The sequence below is a fragment of the Schistocerca piceifrons genome, chromosome 7 (assembly GCF_021461385.2).
Source record: "Schistocerca piceifrons isolate TAMUIC-IGC-003096 chromosome 7, iqSchPice1.1, whole genome shotgun sequence".
NCBI lineage: Eukaryota > Metazoa > Arthropoda > Insecta > Orthoptera > Acrididae > Schistocerca > Schistocerca piceifrons.
Window position 1 is genome coordinate 5,893,713 of NC_060144.1, and position 21,287 is coordinate 5,914,999.

General features: G+C 47.2%; 1 protein-coding gene across 1 annotated transcript; it reads right to left on the reverse strand.

Annotated features, from left to right (window-relative positions):
* Window positions 1-242: 242 nt before the first annotated feature.
* On the reverse strand, window positions 243-5,395 carry LOC124804974 (basic proline-rich protein-like; the record flags this gene model as incomplete). Its single annotated transcript, XM_047265365.1, has 2 exons — window positions 243-3,088; window positions 5,009-5,395. Coding segments are annotated over 2 exons (2,628 nt in total), but the record flags the coding sequence as incomplete, so codon positions are not given.
* Window positions 5,396-21,287: the final 15,892 nt, after the last annotated feature.

Consider the following 21,287-nt stretch of genomic DNA (forward strand, 5'->3'; position numbering starts at 1 on the left):
TTTGGTTAGCAGAATGCCTGACACTATTTTCTGTGATGATATACTCCTTTGATAGTTTTGCGTGATAATTCTTGAGTTATTTGCTTAAGCGTGGAAACTAAATGTATTCAGGAAAAGGTTGCTGTTTTTACGTCTTTGATGGAGCTGGCTCTTGAGCACATTTGGTGTAAAAGAATATGAGAATGAGTTAGTGACGTTTGTTGGTCATTGTTCCAAACTTTGAGAAGGGAGGACTGTAGGGATGGTTCATTAATTCTGGGTTATTTTATTTCTGATCTAGATTTGCTCTACTCAAAGCAGAGCTACATAATATTTGGCTGGTGTTGCACTATAGGTTAAGCTGAGTTACAACAGTTGCTGCTTTTGCTACCAAAAAACTACATGGTACCTTAAGAATAATATGCCTGAGTTTGCTGTCATACATTAACAACATATAAATTTTGTTTATTGAGTTGAATGGCACTGAGAAATGGAACAAAGCTGTTACTAACACTCGTACACATCAGTAGCAGCAGTTATCAAATATATGTGAATGGGAGGATGTTTATTTACAACACAGACTACTCCGTCAACACATTTCCATAAAAAAGGCAATAGTGGCATTCACAACAGTTAAAATAAGTCTGTAGTAGTTTGTAACAACACATAAATATACACTCTCATCACGCTTTGTAAACAGAAATGAGGCAACTGCATCAGTTTGTCGAACACTCACTTGTGGAACAATTCACACATTTTTCTAAAGTATATGAAGCTTAATTCAATTTTTCTAGTTTGTGATTTTGCTTTGGAAGCACTGTTCGAATCAGAAGAGCTTTCCACACTGAGACACTTCCATCATAAAAGGTCACGTCACTTCACTGCCCGTATCCTTTCTACGATACCGTAGTCGCTGGTTTGGTACCGGAGCTGGATACGAGTATCCACCACCGGGTGGGAGGAAGTATGCGTGGGCACCGTCTCCTGGCAATGGGTATGCAATAAACTCACTTTCTGGATTGGCAGCAGGAAGTGGTGGTCTGTAGTTGACCAAGGTATCACCTTCTAGAGACAGTGGAAGAGCTTCTTTTAAATTCTGCTGTTCCTCAGTAATAGGCATCGGTGTTGTGGACGGTATTTCAGATTCCTGTTGTGGCAACTTCTGTCCAAATATTGTGAAGTACCTTTTCGTATTTTCATCGATGAGACTTTCATCCTGTCGTGTGAACAGTGCCGACAACGGATTCTCCGTCGAGTAGCCACTGCTCGATATTTGTTCACCTCCGTATTGCTGTGATCGTGAGGGAGCCGGTGTAGTTACGTGAACCCGAGAGAAGTCACCGGAAGTGTGTCCGGGAGTGAAGTAGGACGGGGGTTGCCGAAACTTCTGCTGCTGTCTGTAGTCGAACTCGAAGACCGTGCGCGGTGTCGTCGTCCGGTAAACTGGTGGACCCGTACGCGGTCCGGGTGTCGTATTCGGTACTGGGTGCTGCTCAAAATTGTGCCGGTACACAGGTCTGACAGTAGATGGTCCGATATCGTAATAAGAATGTGTGGACACCTGCAAGTAATAAGGTGCCGGTGTGTGTGTCGTGGGGCCGTAGTACGGTGCCCGGCCAGGTGTCGACTGTGGATAGTGCGGTGACGGCGGCAGCACTGTCGATACCTGTTGCGGAAGACTGTAGTACGGGGGACGTGAAGTGCCGACAGATTGCGACGGCCTCTGTCGTTTTGTGGAATCCGAATAGTAGTAGAGCTGCGTCGGCTGACGGTACGACTGTCCCAGCAGTGTTTGCAGTGTCGGGCTCGGTAATGGGAACTGGAAGGAAATGCCGCGCCAAGGTTCTTCAAAGAAATAGTAAGACTTTTTTGGCGTACGGTCAGAGACGGGGTCGTAGAAGTAGGTGGGCGGTGTCGGATCCGGTGCCTTGGGCCTCTGTCGATGTTGTTGTCGTTGCTGCTGCTGCTGCTGCTGCTGCTGCTGCTGCTGTTGACTCTGGGACGGCTGTCGCACCACTATATCTGTGACGGGCACGACGACGTACGAAACACTCGCAGGTGGCGGGGCAGCCGTAGTGGAGGACAGGACGACCGTCGGCGGAGCTACCGTCGAGGTAACCGGGACGGCGGTGGGGACTCGGTAATAGTAGTAACCCGGAGGCCGGAGAGGTGACGCTCCGTCGTGGATCACCTGCACCGACGGGCTCCGACCGGGCGGTACCGTAGTAGCCGGCGTCGGCTGTGGCGGCGGCGGCGGCGGCGGCGGCGGCGGCGGCGTCGAGACCGGCACGTCGGCGACAGTCTTCGCGGTGGTCGCGGGTGTAGGTTTCTTACGCCGATTCTGAGTCGTCACCGGCACGTATTTGGCGGTGTACCCCTCGCCCGCGGTCGTCTCAGAGGGCGGCGGTGCGACCGTCGTCCCGCCAGAGCCCGCAGTCTCCGTTTCGTTGTCGAGTGATCCGAAGAAGTTCGGCGGAGGTGGCAGCACTATTCCGGGCACTAGTGGACCCGGTGGCACCTGTGTCGTATTGTCGGTCGGATAGTAGAAGTCGTACGGCGGCGGGTAATAAATGGACATGTCGTCCTCGTCGAAGGTGTCATTGAAGAGTCCCGGCGGCGGCAGCAGCGCCGCGCCCGGTGGCAGCACGGGGAAGCCGGGCGGCAGCGACCCGTTTACTGGAAACGGAAAGGGGAAGGGGAAGGAGCCGTTGCCGGGAGGCGGGAAGGTGGCGTTGCCCGTCGGTGGCGGCCCGTACGGGCCGGGGAAGAAGAAGGGCGGGGGCGGGAAGGGGCCGGCGGGAGGCCCGTACAGCGACCCGTTTCTCGGAGGTGGAAACGGATACGGAGGTGGCGACAACGATCCGTTGCCCGCTGGCGTAGGGACGGCCCCTCCGGGGGGGAAGTTTCCCGGCGGCGGGTAGAGATACGGAGGCGCGGCGCCGTCCCGCGTCGCGTTGGCCGCGCCGGGCCCGGGAAATGGAAAGGGCGGCGCGAAGAACGGCGGCCGCGGCCGCGCCCGGGACTGGTTGCCTAGCAGCCGCGGCGGCTCGCCGTCGGCCAGCTGCACCGGGAAGGGCGGCGGCACGCGCGGGCGCGCCGGCAGCCGCACCTGCGCACACAGGACGGGGGCGGGGTAGAGCAAATGAAGCGGACACGGCTTTCTTCAGACACCGTTTATTTGCAGACAAGTACATCGTAACATATCTCACAACGCACTTAAGCTATACTTAGTTGATAGGAGGGAGGAACTCGGCGGCCCGAGTGCAGAGGAGGCGCACGCTCGGCGAGCCGCAGACTCGTGCTGACCCGCTCTGCACGCGAAGGCTGCCCCTCTTTCTCGAGGTGCGGTGTGTCGCGGCACGCGGGAACGTGAAAGGCCGTCAGGGAACGGTCGAGTTATAAGCCTTTGAAGGCGAGAGGTGGGGGCGGTGCGCAGTGGCGAGAGGCTGTGAACCACGTGACGCTTCAGCAGCGCCATTTCGCCGCGTCTCGGCTGTTCGCTTCGGCATGTGTGTAAAATGTTTAGCGGTGATTTCTATGTTAGTTTAGGTACGGTGAAGGTAACAGCCACTGTGTTTTGGATGTGTCGCTCTTGTTAAAGATGTTAACAATGTCAAAAGAGCAACATTTTAACATGTTCTAAAGCTCAGGTAGACCTTTAATACTGGATCATTTATACGACTTAATAATGGCTACACAGCCGAAATTGCAATAATGGAAATAAATAGCTTTTACAGTCAAAGGCTACTGTGATATCATTTGCAATATTACGGTTACAAGTGGCAATGATAGTGTTTCCAGCATGTCAGTTTATGTAGGGAGCGTCACGTGGAGAAGAGTAACGTAATCACATGGCTCTGTTATATATATTTTCGTTAAAGCTCCGTTCGAGATCTCAGGATTCCTACTAGTTCATCTCTTGAGTGCGACCCTTAGAAGCACTAATACGTAAATGTATTATTTTTAACTTTTTTTTGAAACACCTCTCACGATGTTAGTTAACTCGTCTCGGATACGATATATTTTATATTTTCTAGCAACTTACCTCCACCAACCAGCACACTTTGCTTGTTTCCTCTATTGTCTGAAGTGGTCTTTTATAAGACACATTACCGTGCAAACCTAATATACTTTTTTTTCTGGAATACGAAACAAGAGTGAAACTTAAAAGGCAGCGTACAGTGTGAACTGTGTGTCGGATACCGTGTCGAACTGAGGCCGTCGAAAACAGTTTGAGCTAATTGTCCACCACCGTACGCATCTAGTGAACTAAAGTATTCTAATGTTCCTACCGAGCCAGGAAGTAAGAGCTGTCGTACAGTTACACTTATTGTGTGCATAGTGTAACTGGGGAACTGGCGGTAAAAGATGGACAAATATGCGGTCGTAACATTTCGGCCTTATAATTTAATCTCGTGTTTGTTCGGATCTCACGTATTTTATTAATTTTCTGACACATTTCGCCCACTGGCCTCCTTGCAAATGACATGTAGATAGATACGTAGTATCTCGTCAGTGTTGTCGATACAGATTATAAGTGCAAATTCGCGATTTCGGACTCACTGCGCCCTCAGTTCGTACGTTTCATTTTACAGAATCCAAAAGAAGTGGTGATTGAAAGCGGCATCATTAGTTAGTCGTTAAAGTAACAGAAGGATTCGTTATCTGTTACGTCGAAGTAACAATTATACAGTAATTGCAAGGATTGGGAGCATTCTTTTGCTTTCGTACGTAGTGGACTTTGAAACCTAAGTACGGTCGATGACCTATTTCTTTTCCTCGTTCGCCGACAACAAAAGCGGAGTAAGTGAAATCGTCGAGACCGATATCGGTAGGCGTCGGCGACGTTCCCGCGTGGCGAAACGCGAACACTCGAGGAGGACGCGACCGCACATTGAGAGAGAGGACGGGAGAGGCCGGTGTGGGACGGTCAGTTCCTCTGGAAGAAGTGCCGCAGGAAGCCGAAGAGCGTCCTGCCGCGCGGCCGGGCGGCGGGCGCGACAGCAGCGGCGGCGGTGTAGTTGCGCACCTGTCTGGGCGGCGCGTGGTAGTCGTCGATGGGCGGCCAGGGCGGCTTCTCCGTGCGCTCGGGGGCTGCGAAGGCGCCGCCCCTCAGCACGAGCACGTGGTCTTCGGCCAGCCACACCTCGGACGGCCGCAGGCCACCCAGCGTCCGCGCCGTGTCGCGCGGCACCTCCGGGTTGGCCGCGTAGCTCACGATGCCGGGGCGCGCCGGCGGCTCGCCGTACAGTTCCTTCTGGATCAGGCCGTACTTGCCGTCGGCGATCTGCTGCGACAGCGTCTTGCTGTCCTCGTCGTCCGCGTCGTCGTCGTCCTCCGCGGGCGGCGGCGTGGGCGGCGGCGGCGGTCGCGCCGCGGCGGTGGGCGGCGCCGCCTCCAGGCTGTTGGTGTCGGCCTGCGGCGCGGCCGTGCCCAGGCGTCGCGGCGCCGCGCCCGCCGCCAGCAGCGCCACGGCCACGAGCAGCCACAGCGTCATCTGCCGGCGAGGTCGAGCAGTAAAGGAAACCCAGGAGACAGTACTCTGAGGTGACAAAAAAAGTCGTAAGGCAGCTACGTGCAGGCATACAGAGGGCGCTAGCATCGCCGTAAAAGGGCAGTGAGTAGGCGGAGCTGTCATCTCCACTCAGGTGATTCGTGTGAAAAGCTTTCCGACTCCATTATGGCCGCACGACGGACTTTTAACACAGAATGGTAGTTGGAACTACACACACACACACACACACACACACACACACATATATATATATATATATATATATATATATATATATATATATATATATATATATCCATTTCGGAAATCGTTAGGGAATTCGATATTCGGGGATCCACAATGTCAAAGAGTGCTAGGAGAATACCAAATGGCAGGCATTACCTCTCACCACGGCAATGAACTGGCCGACGGCCTTCATTTAACAACCGAGAGCAATGACTTTTGCGTAGACCTGTCAGTGGTAAGAGGCGAGCAACACTGAGTGAAATAATCGCAGAAATCAATATGGGACGAGCGGCGAACGCATCCGTTGGCGTTTATGGGCTGTGGCAGCAGACGACCGACGCGAGTGCCTTTGCTGACGACACGACACCGCCCGCTGTGTGTCGTGGGGCTCGTGACCGTATCGGCTGGGCCTTAGACGACTCGATGAAAACCGTGGGCTGGTCAGATTAGTCCCGGTTTCGTTTGGTAAGAACTGATGGTAGCGTTCGAGTGTGACGCATACCGCACGATGTACCCAAGTTGTCAACGAGGCACTGTGGAAACTGGTGGTGCCTCCATAATGCTGTGGGCTGTGTTTTCACGTTCCAACCGAACCGATCATTGACTATAAATGATTATTTCGGCTACTTGGATACCATTTGCAGTCATGTTGCCAAACAACGAGGGAATTTGTATGGATGACAGTGCGCTTTGTCATCAGGCCACAGTTGTTCGCAATTAGTTTAAAGAGCATTATGGACAGTTCCAGCGAATGATTTGGCCACCATCGAACATTTATGGAACATAATCTAGAAGTCAGTTCGCGCAAAAAATTCCTGCACTGGCAACACTTCCGCAGTTATGGACAGCTGTAGAGGCAGCATGACTCAATAGTAGTTCCAACTACTCGAGTCCGCACCACGTGGAGTTGCTGCACTACACTAAGCCGGGCAAAAGGAGCTCCCGACACGAGGTTAGGAGGTATCCCGTGGCTTTTGTCACCTCATTGTCGCTTTGGAAATGAAAATAACAAAAGCAGTAAATCGACGATCGTTTTGTGTATTATCTAATCAGTCGCAGTCCTTAATAAACCGTCAATTAACGACGAAGTATTGGTCAGAGAATTTAGTGACGTTATGGCATAGAGAGGAATGGGACGAGAATGTGAAGGGCTAGTTGAGAAGGAGTGAGATACGGTTGTAACCCATCCCCTATCTTACTGGACTGTTTGGAGGGAGGAGACCAGACAGCGAGGTCATCGGTCTCATCGGATCAGGGAAGGACGGGGAAGGAAGTCGGCCGTGCCTGGAGCCATTTAGGGAAATCACGGAAAACCTAAATCAGGATGGCCGGACGCGGGATTGAGCCATCGTCCTCCCGAATGCGAGTCCAGTGTGCTTAACAACTGCGCCACCTCGCTCGATCCCTATCTTATTCAATTTGTACATGTAGCAGTAGTAAATGAAACGAAAGAGAAATTTGGAGAAGGAATTAAAATCCAGGAAGAAGAAATGAAAATCTTGGAGGTTTGCCGATGATATTGTGATTCCGTCGGAGACAACCGAGGACTTGCAAGAGCAATTGAACGGAATTATTAGTTTTATCAAAAAGGATTTTATAAAATGACCATCAACGAAAGTAACGTAAGGGTAATGGAATGTAGGCGAGTTGAAACAGGTGATGCTGAGGGAGTTAATGAGGCACTGAAAGTCGTACACGAAGTAACTGATGATGACCGAAGTAGAGACGATATAAAATACAGACTGGCAATAGCAATAAAATCATTTCTGAAAAAGGGAAAAATTTTGACATCGAGTACGGATGTGTCAGGAAGTATTTTCTGGAGATATTTGTCTGGAGCATAACCTTGTACAGAAGTGAAATGGCAACGGTAAGAAGTCTCGACAACAAGAGAAGTCATTGAAATGTGGTGCTACAGAAGAATGCTGAAGATTAGACGGTTTGATCGAGTAACTAATGAGGAGCTGCTGCGTCAATTGGAGAGAAAAGAAATTTATGGCACCCCATGACTAAGAGCACATCCTGAGGTATGAAGATGAGCATGGGGGAGGGATAAGAACCGTAGAGAGTGACGAAGCTTAACTACAGCAGGGAGATGTAGTTTCCATTAGTTACACGGAGACAGTGAGGTTTACACCAGATAGACTAGCGCGAAAGAGCTGCAGCAAACGAAATTTAGGACTGTAGATAACACCAACGAGAAATTGTATCTTTTATGTTGATTTAGAATGTGGTTTTTGCCAAATGAAGCACGTATAGTTCAATAAATTGTAACAATAACAAAAAGAAGACACCGTATGTGTCGTGTCACTCATTATGTTCCATAAAGGCCATTAAAGATGCAAAACATCTCAAGACTTTAGTTAAGATTCTCATGTAACCTACAGGCATTTAGTGAAGATTAACGTTTCCTTCTAAGAGCAAGAAATGGCCAAGAAGCAGTAGAGGACGCGGCTTTGGGCAAAAAGTCATCATTTTACCATGACAGCGTGTTCGCTACACTTGGAGCCAGACCATTTGATGAACACACAAAATAGGGAACTAGTATTGAATAATGTATCTACGTTATTGAATTATCAAATAACCCACAACTGCCTCGAAAATAAAACTGACACGCAGGCATGATAATAAAATATCAAAAGCAATAAAATCATTTCTCGACACAGAAGAAAACAATTCCGTAATCGTTACTAGATCTGAGCTACAAAAACCCGCAACCATCAACGCAGACGCCTTTTGAAGATGAAGTAGTTAGATTAAACAAAATTAGTCATGTAGTGGAAAATCGAGTGAAGCGGAATTCATCAGAGTCCGCGCAAAATTATCATTTGACGAGTAAAAGACTTCAGCTGATAAGAATACACAGTACAGAAGTATCAGAGAACCCAGGTGGAAAAAAAAGACAGGCACATATTAAAAAGTTATTGGAACGAGGTAATAAAAAGAAGCTGTTAATTTTTGTGTTACGCCGTATCATGATGCCATTCAAAGCATAGGATGGGGCAAGATGGAAGCACAAAAATCGCTTAGAAAATATTTCTTGACTAATACATTGTAAGTTATGTCATTCAGTAGTTTTGATTAACATATATAGACAACAGTTTAAATGAAACATTGTTCTCGGGGCTCAGTGACTAAGAATACTCTGCGATGGTATATGTTATAAAGACAGATCGCGCGTGACGTTGAAACCTCTAATTGGAGTAACTAAGCTCTAAAAGTGTGAAGTGTCACCAGTATTTTTTTAAGCAGACTGTTTGCTACTGGTGGCAGCGTTCAGTAAATAGCAGTAGCCTGTTGGCACCCGATATTCGAACGGTAATTTTATCGTCGGTGCTTTCAGAAAATCAAAAGAAAAAATGCGGGTAAATGGGAGACGCGGGTTCATTATGATAGTACTTCCTCGAATTGGAACGATGTTGTGGCCTCGTACAATGTCAGAAAATCGATTTGAGAGTACAGAGTGTCTAAATACCCGTGCCGTGGATAGTTCCGTGTTGTAACCCTGCTCCATAGTGAAGGTCCCTAATGTGTGCTAGTGCGGTGGCGCGCGACGGAGAGCTGCTGACCGACTGTTCCCGATCACCCAATGGATTGGATTAAATTTCAGACCGCTCCACTTTGTCTCGTAAAGGGAGGGCGTGTTACATCGTTTACGATCGTCACTGATCAGTTTGTCGAATAGGGATGTAAAGTTGGGCAGCCTCTTTGGTGATATTCAGATTTGCACCGGCACCGGATTTCGTGATCTCCTTCTCTACTCTCTCTCTCTCTCTCTCTTCTCTCTCTTTTCACCAAAAGTACGAAGCTAACCCAACTTTACACGCGCTCGGCACACACACTGAACACGTGCCCTTCGACACTCGGATTTCGCGACGAAAGAAAATGTTTCCGACTAGCCCCTGTGGGGTCTGGCAGTCTTTGTATCGTGTTGTAACGGTCAGGTTGGCAGTTAATACCAGAGCACGGCGGTCTCGCCGCCAGGCCAGACGACCTCGCTCGCCGCTACAGTTCCGCGGCAGCCACGCCCGGCGAGCAGTTTCCCAACCTTGCGCGACCGGCGCGGCGGTGGTGGCCCGAGGCGGCCGGTGAAGGGCCCGGCCGGCTGGCTGACCCCGCCGCCGCAGCCGCGGTAGGGGCGCCGCGCCGCTACGCTTTCGCCCCGCCGTGCGCGCACCGCTTCCTCCTCCCGTATCGTCGGCAGTGCCGCAGCAGCTGCCTTCACAAGCAATGTCTTATCTCACTGATAACGTGCACTTCTTGTAGCCGACGGGCGGGATGGTAGTGTGCACGGTGCGGTGTACACCGTTTTCTTGGAACTGATGTTACTGGGACGGCACACATTGGCACCGTCATCATTCATTAGCGGTGTAGTAGCGTGGTGTACTGCCGAACTGTCGTAACTATTCGCCGTCACGTATTACCGCGATGTGCTGACGAAATATCGAAACGAAATGCGGCAGTCTGGGAGTCGGCAGCAGGTAAACACGGCATCACCTTAGGGTAGTGGATATCGTTTGTCACACTGAGAGAGGCCGCCTGGCGCCGCCAGAGCTGGTGCTTACCCGCGCGCGATCAGCTGTTGCCCGTCGCTGGTCGCTGCTCGCTGCTGCTCCGCTCCGCTCCTTTCTCTTTCCGTTCCGCCTGCGACCGACGAGCGGGGGCGACTGGCTCGCTTGTCGAGCAGCAGCAGCGCCAGCCAGCAGCCCCGCGTTTCTTTGCTGCAGCGGCGCTGGCGCGCTCTCCCTGCGAGCGCTGCGCTGCGGGCACGCCTACTAGCCTAGAGTCCGGCCGCCGGCTTGCGTGCGTTCGCGCAATCAGCTAGCGTCGTGTGCGTCTCCGAGTTACTGCGCCAGTTCCGCGAACGAAATCACATATTTCGTAGCCAGTACATCAGATGGTAGCTACTGTTGTACTCGTCAGTCCAAAGGCTGGTTGAGTGGAGCTCTCCACGCAAGTCTATGCGCGTAGCTTCTGCACAAGTCTGTATCGATTCGAACTTGCTTACATCACTCAAGCCCTCGTCTCCCTCTACAATTTTAACTCCTCCGCTCCCCTCCCTCCCCCCTCCCCACCTACACACACTCCCCGCCGTCACGAACCTATTTCTTGATGCCTCATCCGATCTACCGAGATAACCTTGAGCATTGTTTTGTAACATCACATCTCTTCTAGTCTCAACTGCTTGTCATCCACGTTTCATTTCCGTACGAGGCAACATTTCAGATAAATACCTTCAGAAAACGTGGATTAAGTGTTAACAAATTTCTCTTTCCCAGAAATATTTTTACTTACTATAGACAGCGGGGGCACCTCCTACCTTCTTCGGCCGTTGTCAGTTACTTCGCTGTCCTTCAATGTCTCATCAGTAACCTCCCCACCCCCGATCCTTTAAAAAAATAGAACTTCAGTGTACGAAACAGCTCCGTTCTAAGAAAAGCTAGTTTTGACGCATCTCCTGAACTGTGAGTCGTACTTTGATATAACTGTGCATTTATATGTGGATAGTATTTGCAAATGTATTGCCAATGGGTTAATAGTCTAAAATGTAGTAAGCGATAAACTTTTTCCCTTTCATCATTTGGGGGGGGGGGGGGGGGCTGTCAGCGAAGATAAGTTTCATTGAACTTCGAATTTATGTGCAAAGTTTGTTGGAAGTCGCTAAGTTTTCTCATTCTCAAATACTGGATGGATACAGTCTGGGTGTTGGCGTGCCATAAGTTACGTTGCCTCGTGCATAGTTTCTGACTTTAATACTTGACGTATTTTGCTAAACCATTAACCTAAAATTTTTCCTCTTAATTAGTAGGTTACGACAGGTGCGCAGTTTTAGCCATTTATTTACCTCGTTTTTGAGCGAATGAAGAGCTGATCGAGTAGCTGTCGCGGTTTTATAGGATAATAAAATACTGCTGTACGACGAAGGCGCGCAGTTTATGCTCTGTCTGAAGCAGTTAATAATCTTGTGAATAACGCTCCACCTACGACCGATGAAATTACAACCAATGCGCTTTTTGAAACGGACTTTAGATCTGTAGAGATTACAGCGTTTGTTATGGAACATCCATCTTGATTTTAATGTACCTGCTTGAGTTTTCTCGCAATGATAGTTTTTTGTTCTCGGGTCTGTACTGTTATAGTGTTCATGTATGTCAATTAAGTAACCAGGCGAAGAAAAGTTTACTGTGACAGTTAATCGACGTTATACGAAGATTTCATGTGCAGTGTTTCAAAGCCGACTTGATTTGCGACAAAATCTGCGAGAAAGACCTTTCGTGTTGGTATTACTGTGTGATATCAGTTCAACCGTTAGAACAGTCCTGTGAACAAAGGCGTATCATTGAAAAAAAGAATCCTTTTTCGCGTGGTATAGAAATGTCGTGTATATGTACAGAGGTTCGGGCTTCTGTTTTTATAATCTTACTGAATACCTGGAGAATTCACGAAAATAGCTTGGGCTATATGGCTTCCTTCTCGTGCTATTCGTTTATACGGTAGCCGTATAATCAGTGAATACGATTGTGCTGGTGGAACAAGAAGTCAGTATGAACGAACTGATAATTAAATCAATACCCTTAGCTGCACATAGGCGTTCGTATACGTCAACGGGGACACTTGAAAATGTGTGCCCCGACCGGAACTCGAACCCGGTATCTCCTGCTTACATGGCAGACGCTCTATCCATTTGAGCCACCGAGGGCACAGAGGATAGTGCGACTGCTGGGATTTATCCCTTACACGCTCCCCGTGAGACCCACATTCTCATCTTAATGTCCACACACTATATTCGTAGTTCCCCTGCCATTATACGCATTACTCAGGGCAGACAATCCACTGAGTCCCGTAAGAGTTCAGGCAAATCGTGTCCATCCGCACAGGAGGACATGTCCGAAAGAACAGATACCATCTTCATATAGAAGCCAGTATGGCGGATGGCACCCGATACTACTAGTCGGAGCGTTGCCGTTAAGAATGCATGTTTGAATGTTATACAACGACCAGTCAGTCCGATCGCATGCCCGAGATACTTTCAAGCAACATTGAGGATCCTTGCAAATTCTTAAGAATTAAGTGCTGAAGTCGCAAACATTAGTGTATCTTTGCTGGATACCGTGCACAACTTTTTCGAAACGCCCCTGCACACAGGGAAACTTGGAGTATTATCTGCAGATACTTTGGCAATTCTTCTGTATTGGAAAGTGTCTGTTTTTCATTGTTTTAGGCATTTACTACATGGAAGATAATATTGCAATTATCATCTGGAAGTCGCTTTGCGTTAATGTTATCTTTTGTGCATCATCATCACTCCGGTATGCCGTCTCGCGACTACCGACGCCTCGCTGAGCACGGCCATTCAGCCTTCAGGCGCTGGCCCGTGGCCAAGCCACTTTCGAGCCATCGGGGCCTGCGACACTGACCTCTGGCGACACTAACCTCTGACTCGAAGGCACATCGTCTTCTCGGCTTTCTATGTCGCCCAGAGAAAGCGAACCATTGACTCGGGATGCCACACCCCGCTTTACTGTCTCGTATGAATGCCACGCGTGCCCGGCGAAGTTTCAGAAAGTTCAGTGTGTGTGAGTGTGTGTGTGTGTGTGTGTGTGTGTGTGTGTGTGTGTGTGTGTGTGTGAGAGAGAGAGAGAGAGAGAGAGAAGGGGGGGGGGGGGGGAGGGACTAGAAGCGTTCTGTTGGGCCTGCGCGTTTGCTGCTCGAGGAGCAGTTACGAGTAATGTAATGAAAAGAATGGGCGCTGATGACCCCGCTGTTTAGCGCCCGTACATCTCAAACACACCCACCCACACACACACTAATGAAAAGAAGAGAATCAATAATCAGATTTGCAAACAATTTCTTCTGAAGAACGCAAGCCACCTTCTCTTCATTTCTTAGCTTTTTTTTATCTTCTGTATTAATCACTGTCCCAGGAACCTCGTCGGCAGAGGTCGCGAAATCGCTGTGACGATCGCTGCGTAGGTAGCTACTTGGTGTCTCTTGAAGGTAACTATATTTATAGAGCAATCAGCAGTTTTTTGTATATATGTCATGCTTTTCCATCCGGGGTATTCTTTACCGACAAACGATCGCAGTATTATCCGTAAGACTGTAGACTGTGGGCTCCAAACCAGCGAGTTACTGCAGCAGTGTCACGCTTATTATAGCAACTAAATGGAATTTGGCATGTTGGATGGACACATTCTGAAGGCCTTTAATATGTAGCTAGTCGCAGTTCTTTCTTATAATTGATCCGATTAAAAATTTAAAATTTAGATGTACTTTCGTCAGTGAGGCTAGGTCTCTCCGAAGCCGACCCATTAGCTTGATTCTTTGGCCCTGCACAGGACTTTCAGAAGCCAGTCCTGCTAGCTCTTTGGTTGATGATGTAAGGTTGCCGATGCAGTCAGCAAGACCAACAATTTTTCCTTTGGTAACAAGGGAAACCACAGTAAATGTCTATTTAAATCAGTAGCAGAACATCTAGACAGTTTAATATTCACAAGAGATATTCGTACTATAACCTTGTAGGAGTTTCATGTAGGGCCGTCGTGTGTTATTTCAATCATTACTTCCGTCGCCATGGTAAAGGAGCCCATGATATGCTTGCTAGTAAAGGAGTTGAGGAATTATCGAATAGGGTGCATAGATTGCTGTGTGATGCATTGTTAAGAGATCGCCGCTAAACAGCCGTGAAAAGGCATTGTATCGTGCGTGCATGTCTGGGCAGCCGATCGCCAGGCGAAAGCAAAAGTGAACCGCAACAGGCCTTTCCCTTTCGGCCGTCAGCGCCTCGCATGCTTCTTGGAAGTCTTTTATAAGCCTGTTAGAGAGGGGTAGGACGCTCGTTGTAGTCCGGTTTGGATCTACAGTGAGCTAAATCTCTGTGTGTGTGGTGTGTGTGTGTGTGTGTGTGTGTGTGTGTGTGTGTGTGTGTGTCATATCCCAGAGAATCGAACCCAGACTGCGCTGATTCGCCACCTGGAAAAGTTGAAAACCGAGTTCTTGTATCCAGTGACTTACAATAGTCAGGATGTAGTAACACCCATTTTGCGCTCAGGCTGATTGGAGTCATTCAGCATTGCATTCATCCAGCCTTCGTATATGTGGTATCAAATCCATAGTAATGTAGAGCAGCTGAAATATGGAGTTTGTTTCGGAACGTATCAATACATATGGAAATAATAAGCGCACCCCCCCCCCCCCCCCCCCACACACACACACACACACACACACACACACACACACACACACGTTTCTCGCAGACACGAACCAACACAACGTCTGTATCCAGCAAAGTTTGGAATTGTGTTGTACCATCTGCATTCGGATTAGTTACCAGTTTAGATGAGGTAGGTGCAAGTGTGGTCCCTTACAGGACCAGAGAAATAGGAGGCGGAAACGTGTATTTTTGTGATTGGTATATGTCCTTTGTTGACATCCACATAACTAGAGACACTAGTTTATTGTTTCAACTTGGGTCAGGAAAGAAACTGACCGCAGAAAAAGCCGTTTTAGTGTTCATCTCTATCCCGCAAATCCTGAAGCTATAGGTTCGCATTATCTCACTACTGTGTAGCCACACCGCTGGTGGCTTGGTTCTGCATTGTTCATCAGTTCGCAGCAACTTGAAATACATTTTGTTCTTCAGTCTATTATCAGGAAATCATGGAAATGATTTGCACATTTGTTGTTATTCTGGTGAAATTTTTAAGCGTACAGACAATCGTGTCAACGATCTCACAAATGTTTTAAGGCCAAATACGAAGATAGTCTGGAGTTAAGTGTGCCAATTATGGAAGCGAGCTGTCTCGTAGGTTTGCAATTCGTATAAAGATTATAAATTTCTTGAGAAGGAAACAAAACACACTTCGAGAACGTAAAATAAATTGGTAGTCTGGAGTTAAGTGTGCCAATTATGGAAGCGAGCTGTCTCGTAGGTTTGCAATTCGTATAAAGATTATAAATTTCTTGAGAAGGAAACAAAACACACTTCGAGAACGTAAAATAAATTGCATATGTTTTAGATAGCAGTCGAAAGTGGCCTATCCATATTTGAAACATTTGTCTTTCATGTTCACGTCTTTGGTGACGTGTGGGACGTGAATGACTTAATGAAGCACCTGCCACGCGCCCATCATCTGTCACAATGCACTGCGCGACTCGCATTCTGTTTGCGAAACAGCAAAAAAGTCATGAGTCCACGCGGTTGGCGAATTTCATGGTGCCTGTGTAACGAGGACGCTTACGAAACGTGGCTGGCACGAACACTCTCGTGGCATTTTGTATGCGCCAATCGGCGCCAGCCGCCGGGAGTGTGTAGCGCTGAAAGTGAGATGAGATTTTAAGCGTTCGGATTCACTACTGTCTCACGTTACATTTCTGAATCAGAACGCGGACATTTCTTGTGGCCCAGCGTTTTGATCCTTCGACGGAGTATGGTACGGGACAGAACTTTCGTTTAGGAAGAACGACTATCCAGGCTTAGGTTTTACGTCCCCCCCCCCCTCCCCCCTCCGCCTTGAAATAGATTAGGCTGTATGCTGGGATGGTTGGTTATCTTTCCCCATCCTTGTCGAAATCCAGCTTGTGCTTCGTCATCAATGACAACGCCGTCGACTGGATACTTTTTCGAATCTCGCAATTTCTGAAGAACTACCACCTGAAAGTTTAGAAGTGCTTCCATTCGTAGGCAGGAACACACGTTTAACGTGCCCCGTTTCCGGGCAGCTGGGAAGTGTTATTACTTTGTCAGGTATTGTAGAAGATAATTTCAGTTGAGTTTGTTTTAAATTAGATTATCAATGTGATGTTTGTTTCTGGCTAGCTTTGATAAATAAATTACGTGATTAATCACTTTAATCGCTCTGTGGTTGTTACTAAAGAGATTTCTATGGAACGTGTTCCCGATATGTTTAAGAGAGTTACCAGTGCACGCTACGCCATACTGGCTATCCGTTAAACTAGTCAAGAAGAACTGGTTTCAGATCCTGGTGTACAGTCTTGATTTCAGGTTGTCATCGTTCTCTAAGTGACTGCAGAGGGAAAATAAGACTAAGTAATTTATGCAATTTTGACCGGCGACTGCCCCCACATGAACACTATCGTCGCCCTGCTAACAACATTGTTTACATATTTGTTGATGTACTCGTCGTAAGTGTGTTTATTACAGATTGAGGCATTTCACACCACTGGAAAAACCCCTGTTTCCTTACTGACGCTACGCAGAATATGTCTGCTGAAAGTTATTGAATTACATTATTGACTTCTCGTGCTTTGTTGACTATAGTTAAAAAAGAAAACACATTACTAAGGTGTCTACGTTTGCCCTTGTGTAAAAGGGAAGTCAGCAAGTAAACTGTTCAGAACTTTTTCACGTAATTATAAACGACGGCACGAAGCTGTGGTTGCTAGAGTGAACAATAAACCATTTTTAAGAAACTGGTACTTGAATTCTTCGAGTTCCGCCCTAGGTGAGATTAAGTTTTCTGCATTTTTCTGAATTAGTTAGGAGAATGTATCTGTGTTCTTTTGATGTGGGTACCTCTATCGAATGCTCCTTAAATGTGCAGGGCATGTTTAGAGATGCCTTTGACATTCGAAGACTAGAAGGCTTGAGAACCGCTATCGTTATTTATTCCTTGCCTAATTTAATTCACTGACTTGCAGCAGCAGTTCTGCCTCTCTGGGTGATATTGGCAAGGCCGTCAATACATTTTCAAGAAAGCGAAAGTTACGGACACAAATAACTCTTTTTACTTTCACCTTTGAAACTCGAACTTGCGACCACAAAATGTGAGAGTGCTGTGAAGAACTGATCTATAATAGCTGCCACTGGGAATTGTGGTTATAGCATTTATCTGTTCAAGAGCAAGCCAACTGACCTTTCTGTATTTTGTGTAAACAAAGCTGCAGGGGCCAATCTGGGCACGCAATCGCCGTTAATTTGTCTTTTTTTTTTTTTCAGAACTATATTTTCATCCTAATTCGAAGCAGTTTGATAATTTTTCGTGTTTTTCCTCTGCAATCGACGTGAATGCGAGAAGTGTTGACGTCGGAGAAGCAGCAGCAGCAGTTTTAAAAGAGGCGAGAGTTACATCAAAGTTTAATGATTATTCCGGAGCAGCGAATCGCCTACGCTGAATCCAGATCTGTTTTTCCTTTCTCTGCGAGACATTGGCGGTAAATGTCACGGACACCAGGCTATTAGAACTAGATTACGTGCCAGCTGGCTTTCTAGGCAGCAAGCGCCCCTGCACTGCTTAGGAGAGTTGCAGGGCCGTCTTCCTGCAAGCTGTCGCCTTGTCGTCCACTTCCTTATGTGGCGCGAGCGGTTGCTCCGTTCTTGTCAGTCCGTTGTTACTTTTTTGAGTGACTGGCAACGGTGATGCATGTGGTTGCGTTGTGAAGATTTCTGTATCTAAGAAACTGCACCGTTTGGCGTATCGTGTTCAGATTGCTAAATAATGGAACTCTTCATAAAAAACTATGTTCCTTTCTGGTTGCTAACAAGAAACATCAGGTTTCCTAGTGAAGCGTCAGACTCATGTATCTCGGTGTAAACGAACTTGTATAATTGTTTCTCGATTTGTTGTCATGTCATTTGTTGGTATACTACATCTTTCAATGACTTCCTCTGTTATCATCGTTAAACCTTAAATGTCGTACCAATTGGTCGTGTGGCACTTCCTGAAAGAACTGTTTCCGAAGAACGGCTATAATAAATAGAGTTATAAACGTGGCCAGCTCGAAAACACGGAGTCACTCAGTCATCGCAACATGATTAACCTGTAACAGCTGTTCCTTTCTTTGGAGCTGTGTAAGATAAAATAGGCAAAGTTCTAGCAGACAAGGTAGTCACACTCCATGTATTTTTCCGACCATATTGCGCCTTAGTCTCAATGTTCCTGGAATTTAAAGAAGTACTTTTGAATACGGTGGCAGTTACATCGAACGGTTCAGAACGCTGCACAGAGCGCCAACGCTACATTAAATATCGTGATTTTGACACCTGCCGTTACCGAATATGGCGTCTAAAGTAAACATACCATTATCTTTGATTAAAAGAAAAAATCTTATCTCGTGTATCTACCAACAGAGATTCTGTCTTCTAAGAAAAGATCAGGAAGTGCTACAACTACACTATCCGGAACAGCGGTGCGTACAAACGGACGCTCGCTGATGAAAGGCTGCAAAGAAATAACGAGAGTTGCCTACTGTCTAACTGAATAAACAACGCTACTAATGTTTCTCCGTCACAGAAATCACATAATCTTTGCTAGCATATCGAGGTTACATGGCTTTATGATGTGTCCATGACGTAATTTAGCCAGCTACGTGCGAAAGCACCACACAAGCTATCAGTAAAACAATTACCTCCTGACTTTGACGACAGAGCAAGTCGTTGAAAGCTAGAGTTTGCAAGAATGTCGGCGTGGGGAACTGTGTTGTCAACAAGATTTCATGTTAGAACGGGACATAATTCTAGGCTGTAGATTGCTATCACGTAGACCCTAGCGAACTAATGCCGCTCTGGATTGAAATACATGTTCAAGGGAGTTTCGTGGCAGATGATTGATAGGCAAATCCGCTACCCGTCCTGACCGATAATCCTACAAGAAAAAGTCCACAAGTTTGAAGAACTGATAGTCGATCAGCGAGAGAAGTTGTGTAGAACAGTAGGTTCAAACGGGGTGAACTATCCACAGCTGCTTCTTCTTCTTCTTCTTCTTCTTCTTGTTCTTCTTCTTCCACGAGTTGACACTCTTAAGGAACACCCAAACTCTGTAGTAATGACAAAGTTACGCCGCTTGCCTAGCAATTTCTAATGCCGTTCGTCAAGCAGAAAGTCTGGGAACTGTTTTCTCATATTTAACGTCGTTACCAGGATGTAGATGTTGTCCATAGCGGTTTCGATTATATAGTATTACCCAGGTTCCTCCATTTTTTCGGCAGTTCGGTCCATAAAAGAAGCATATCGGAACTATCATCGCAGTTGCTCATAGTCTGTAGCCGATGGTTAATGAGCGGGTAATGTCGCTAGACCGTTAGTTTTCCCTAGTCCCTTCTTCGAAATTGGTGGGTTATAAATATCGGCGCTACGGCAACGCGGAAAGCCTGCGCGCCGCGGTGTCTGGATAGGGCGGAGTGTGGGGCGTGGCTGGTGGCGGGGTCGCCAGCAGCAAGGCCGGGCCAAGGTCCGCCCGCGTCTCTCACCTGCCGTCACGTTACGTGTGCTGTCCTCGCCAGCCGGCGGCCGCCCACCACGGGCAGCGCACCAGTCGTCTCATATGTACTGGATCAAGCTTTGCTCGCAAATATGCAAGTCAGAATGCAAGTACATTGGACAGTGATGCCGGTACGTAATTTTCCAGTGTACTTGACACTGACAGTGGAAGCTTGCGTAGAAAAACGATGAAAGTGGCAGATTACCTGGGTTTAGACTCTGCAAATGATTCGTGTAATTGCCTCTCGAATCGAAATGAACAAGAAACAAGGGCGGAACGCTGACTTTGGAGCGACTGTAGGTTGGTTTATGGGTTTCCACTCTAGTTATTCAGTTAAGCAATTAGAAATTGAGAGTGAAAACTGTGGGCTGATACTGATCCAGCTGAACATTTCAAAAAGCATTATTGATATGGAGGGCAACAAAAAAAAAGAACGTCTACAGTGCGTACAAAAGTGGTTTGTACTGGAAGAAAAGTGACAGCAAAATTCCTTGTTTCTGAGAATGAAATGTCAGTGCTCGGTTTTAAGACAAAGCAAATGACGCATCACTGCTATGGTATACGTACGGTTTTGTTTTTAACTCAGTGTTTCTTAGTATTTATTATCTGTATTATATTTATCATCAGTTGTGGATGTAATTATCTCGTAATCACAGCCTGGAAGAAAATTCCGTGCACACAGTGCACCCCGGTTTGACTATCGCTCACATTTTTTGTTTGATGTCTGTGTTCGTAGTTGGACTCGCGTGGGTGGTAGACCCTCAGTCATGGGTTTCCCCCGATCCGTCGCCACTATCGGGTCTATCACACTAAAAAACCTTCTGGATGTACTGCCACGTCATCGCGTACGAATACTTTAAATGTCAAAATAGCCGACATTTATGCCGCATTGCAGCGGCCTTGCTTGATGCAAAGGCTAATCCTGCGTATTTATATTGCTAACAGGTCTAATTCTTGAATTATTTCGAAAACCTCCCGGTCCGTATCCTCTCTGTATCTGCTCAACCAGGCTACACTTTTCGCATTTGTGTTCGCTGTTTAAACAAAATTTTGCCGTGATGAGCGTTGCTGTCCGCTTCCCTGATTTTTTTTTTTTTTTTTTTTTTTTTTTTTTTTTTTTTTTTTTTTTTTCGTTCTGGTGTAAGTACTGTACGAATATATTTGTAAGGATCCACAAGTGACTTTAGTATCTAAATGCAGTAGAATCAGATTGTTCACTACCCTTTTTTAACTACTTTATTAAAAGTTACATATCTCTATATGTATTCTGTAATTTCCTTTCCATCTGCTAACCCAAGGGAGAAGTGTGTGTGGGGAGAAGTGTGTGTGTTTCCTGTGTCTCAGGTATG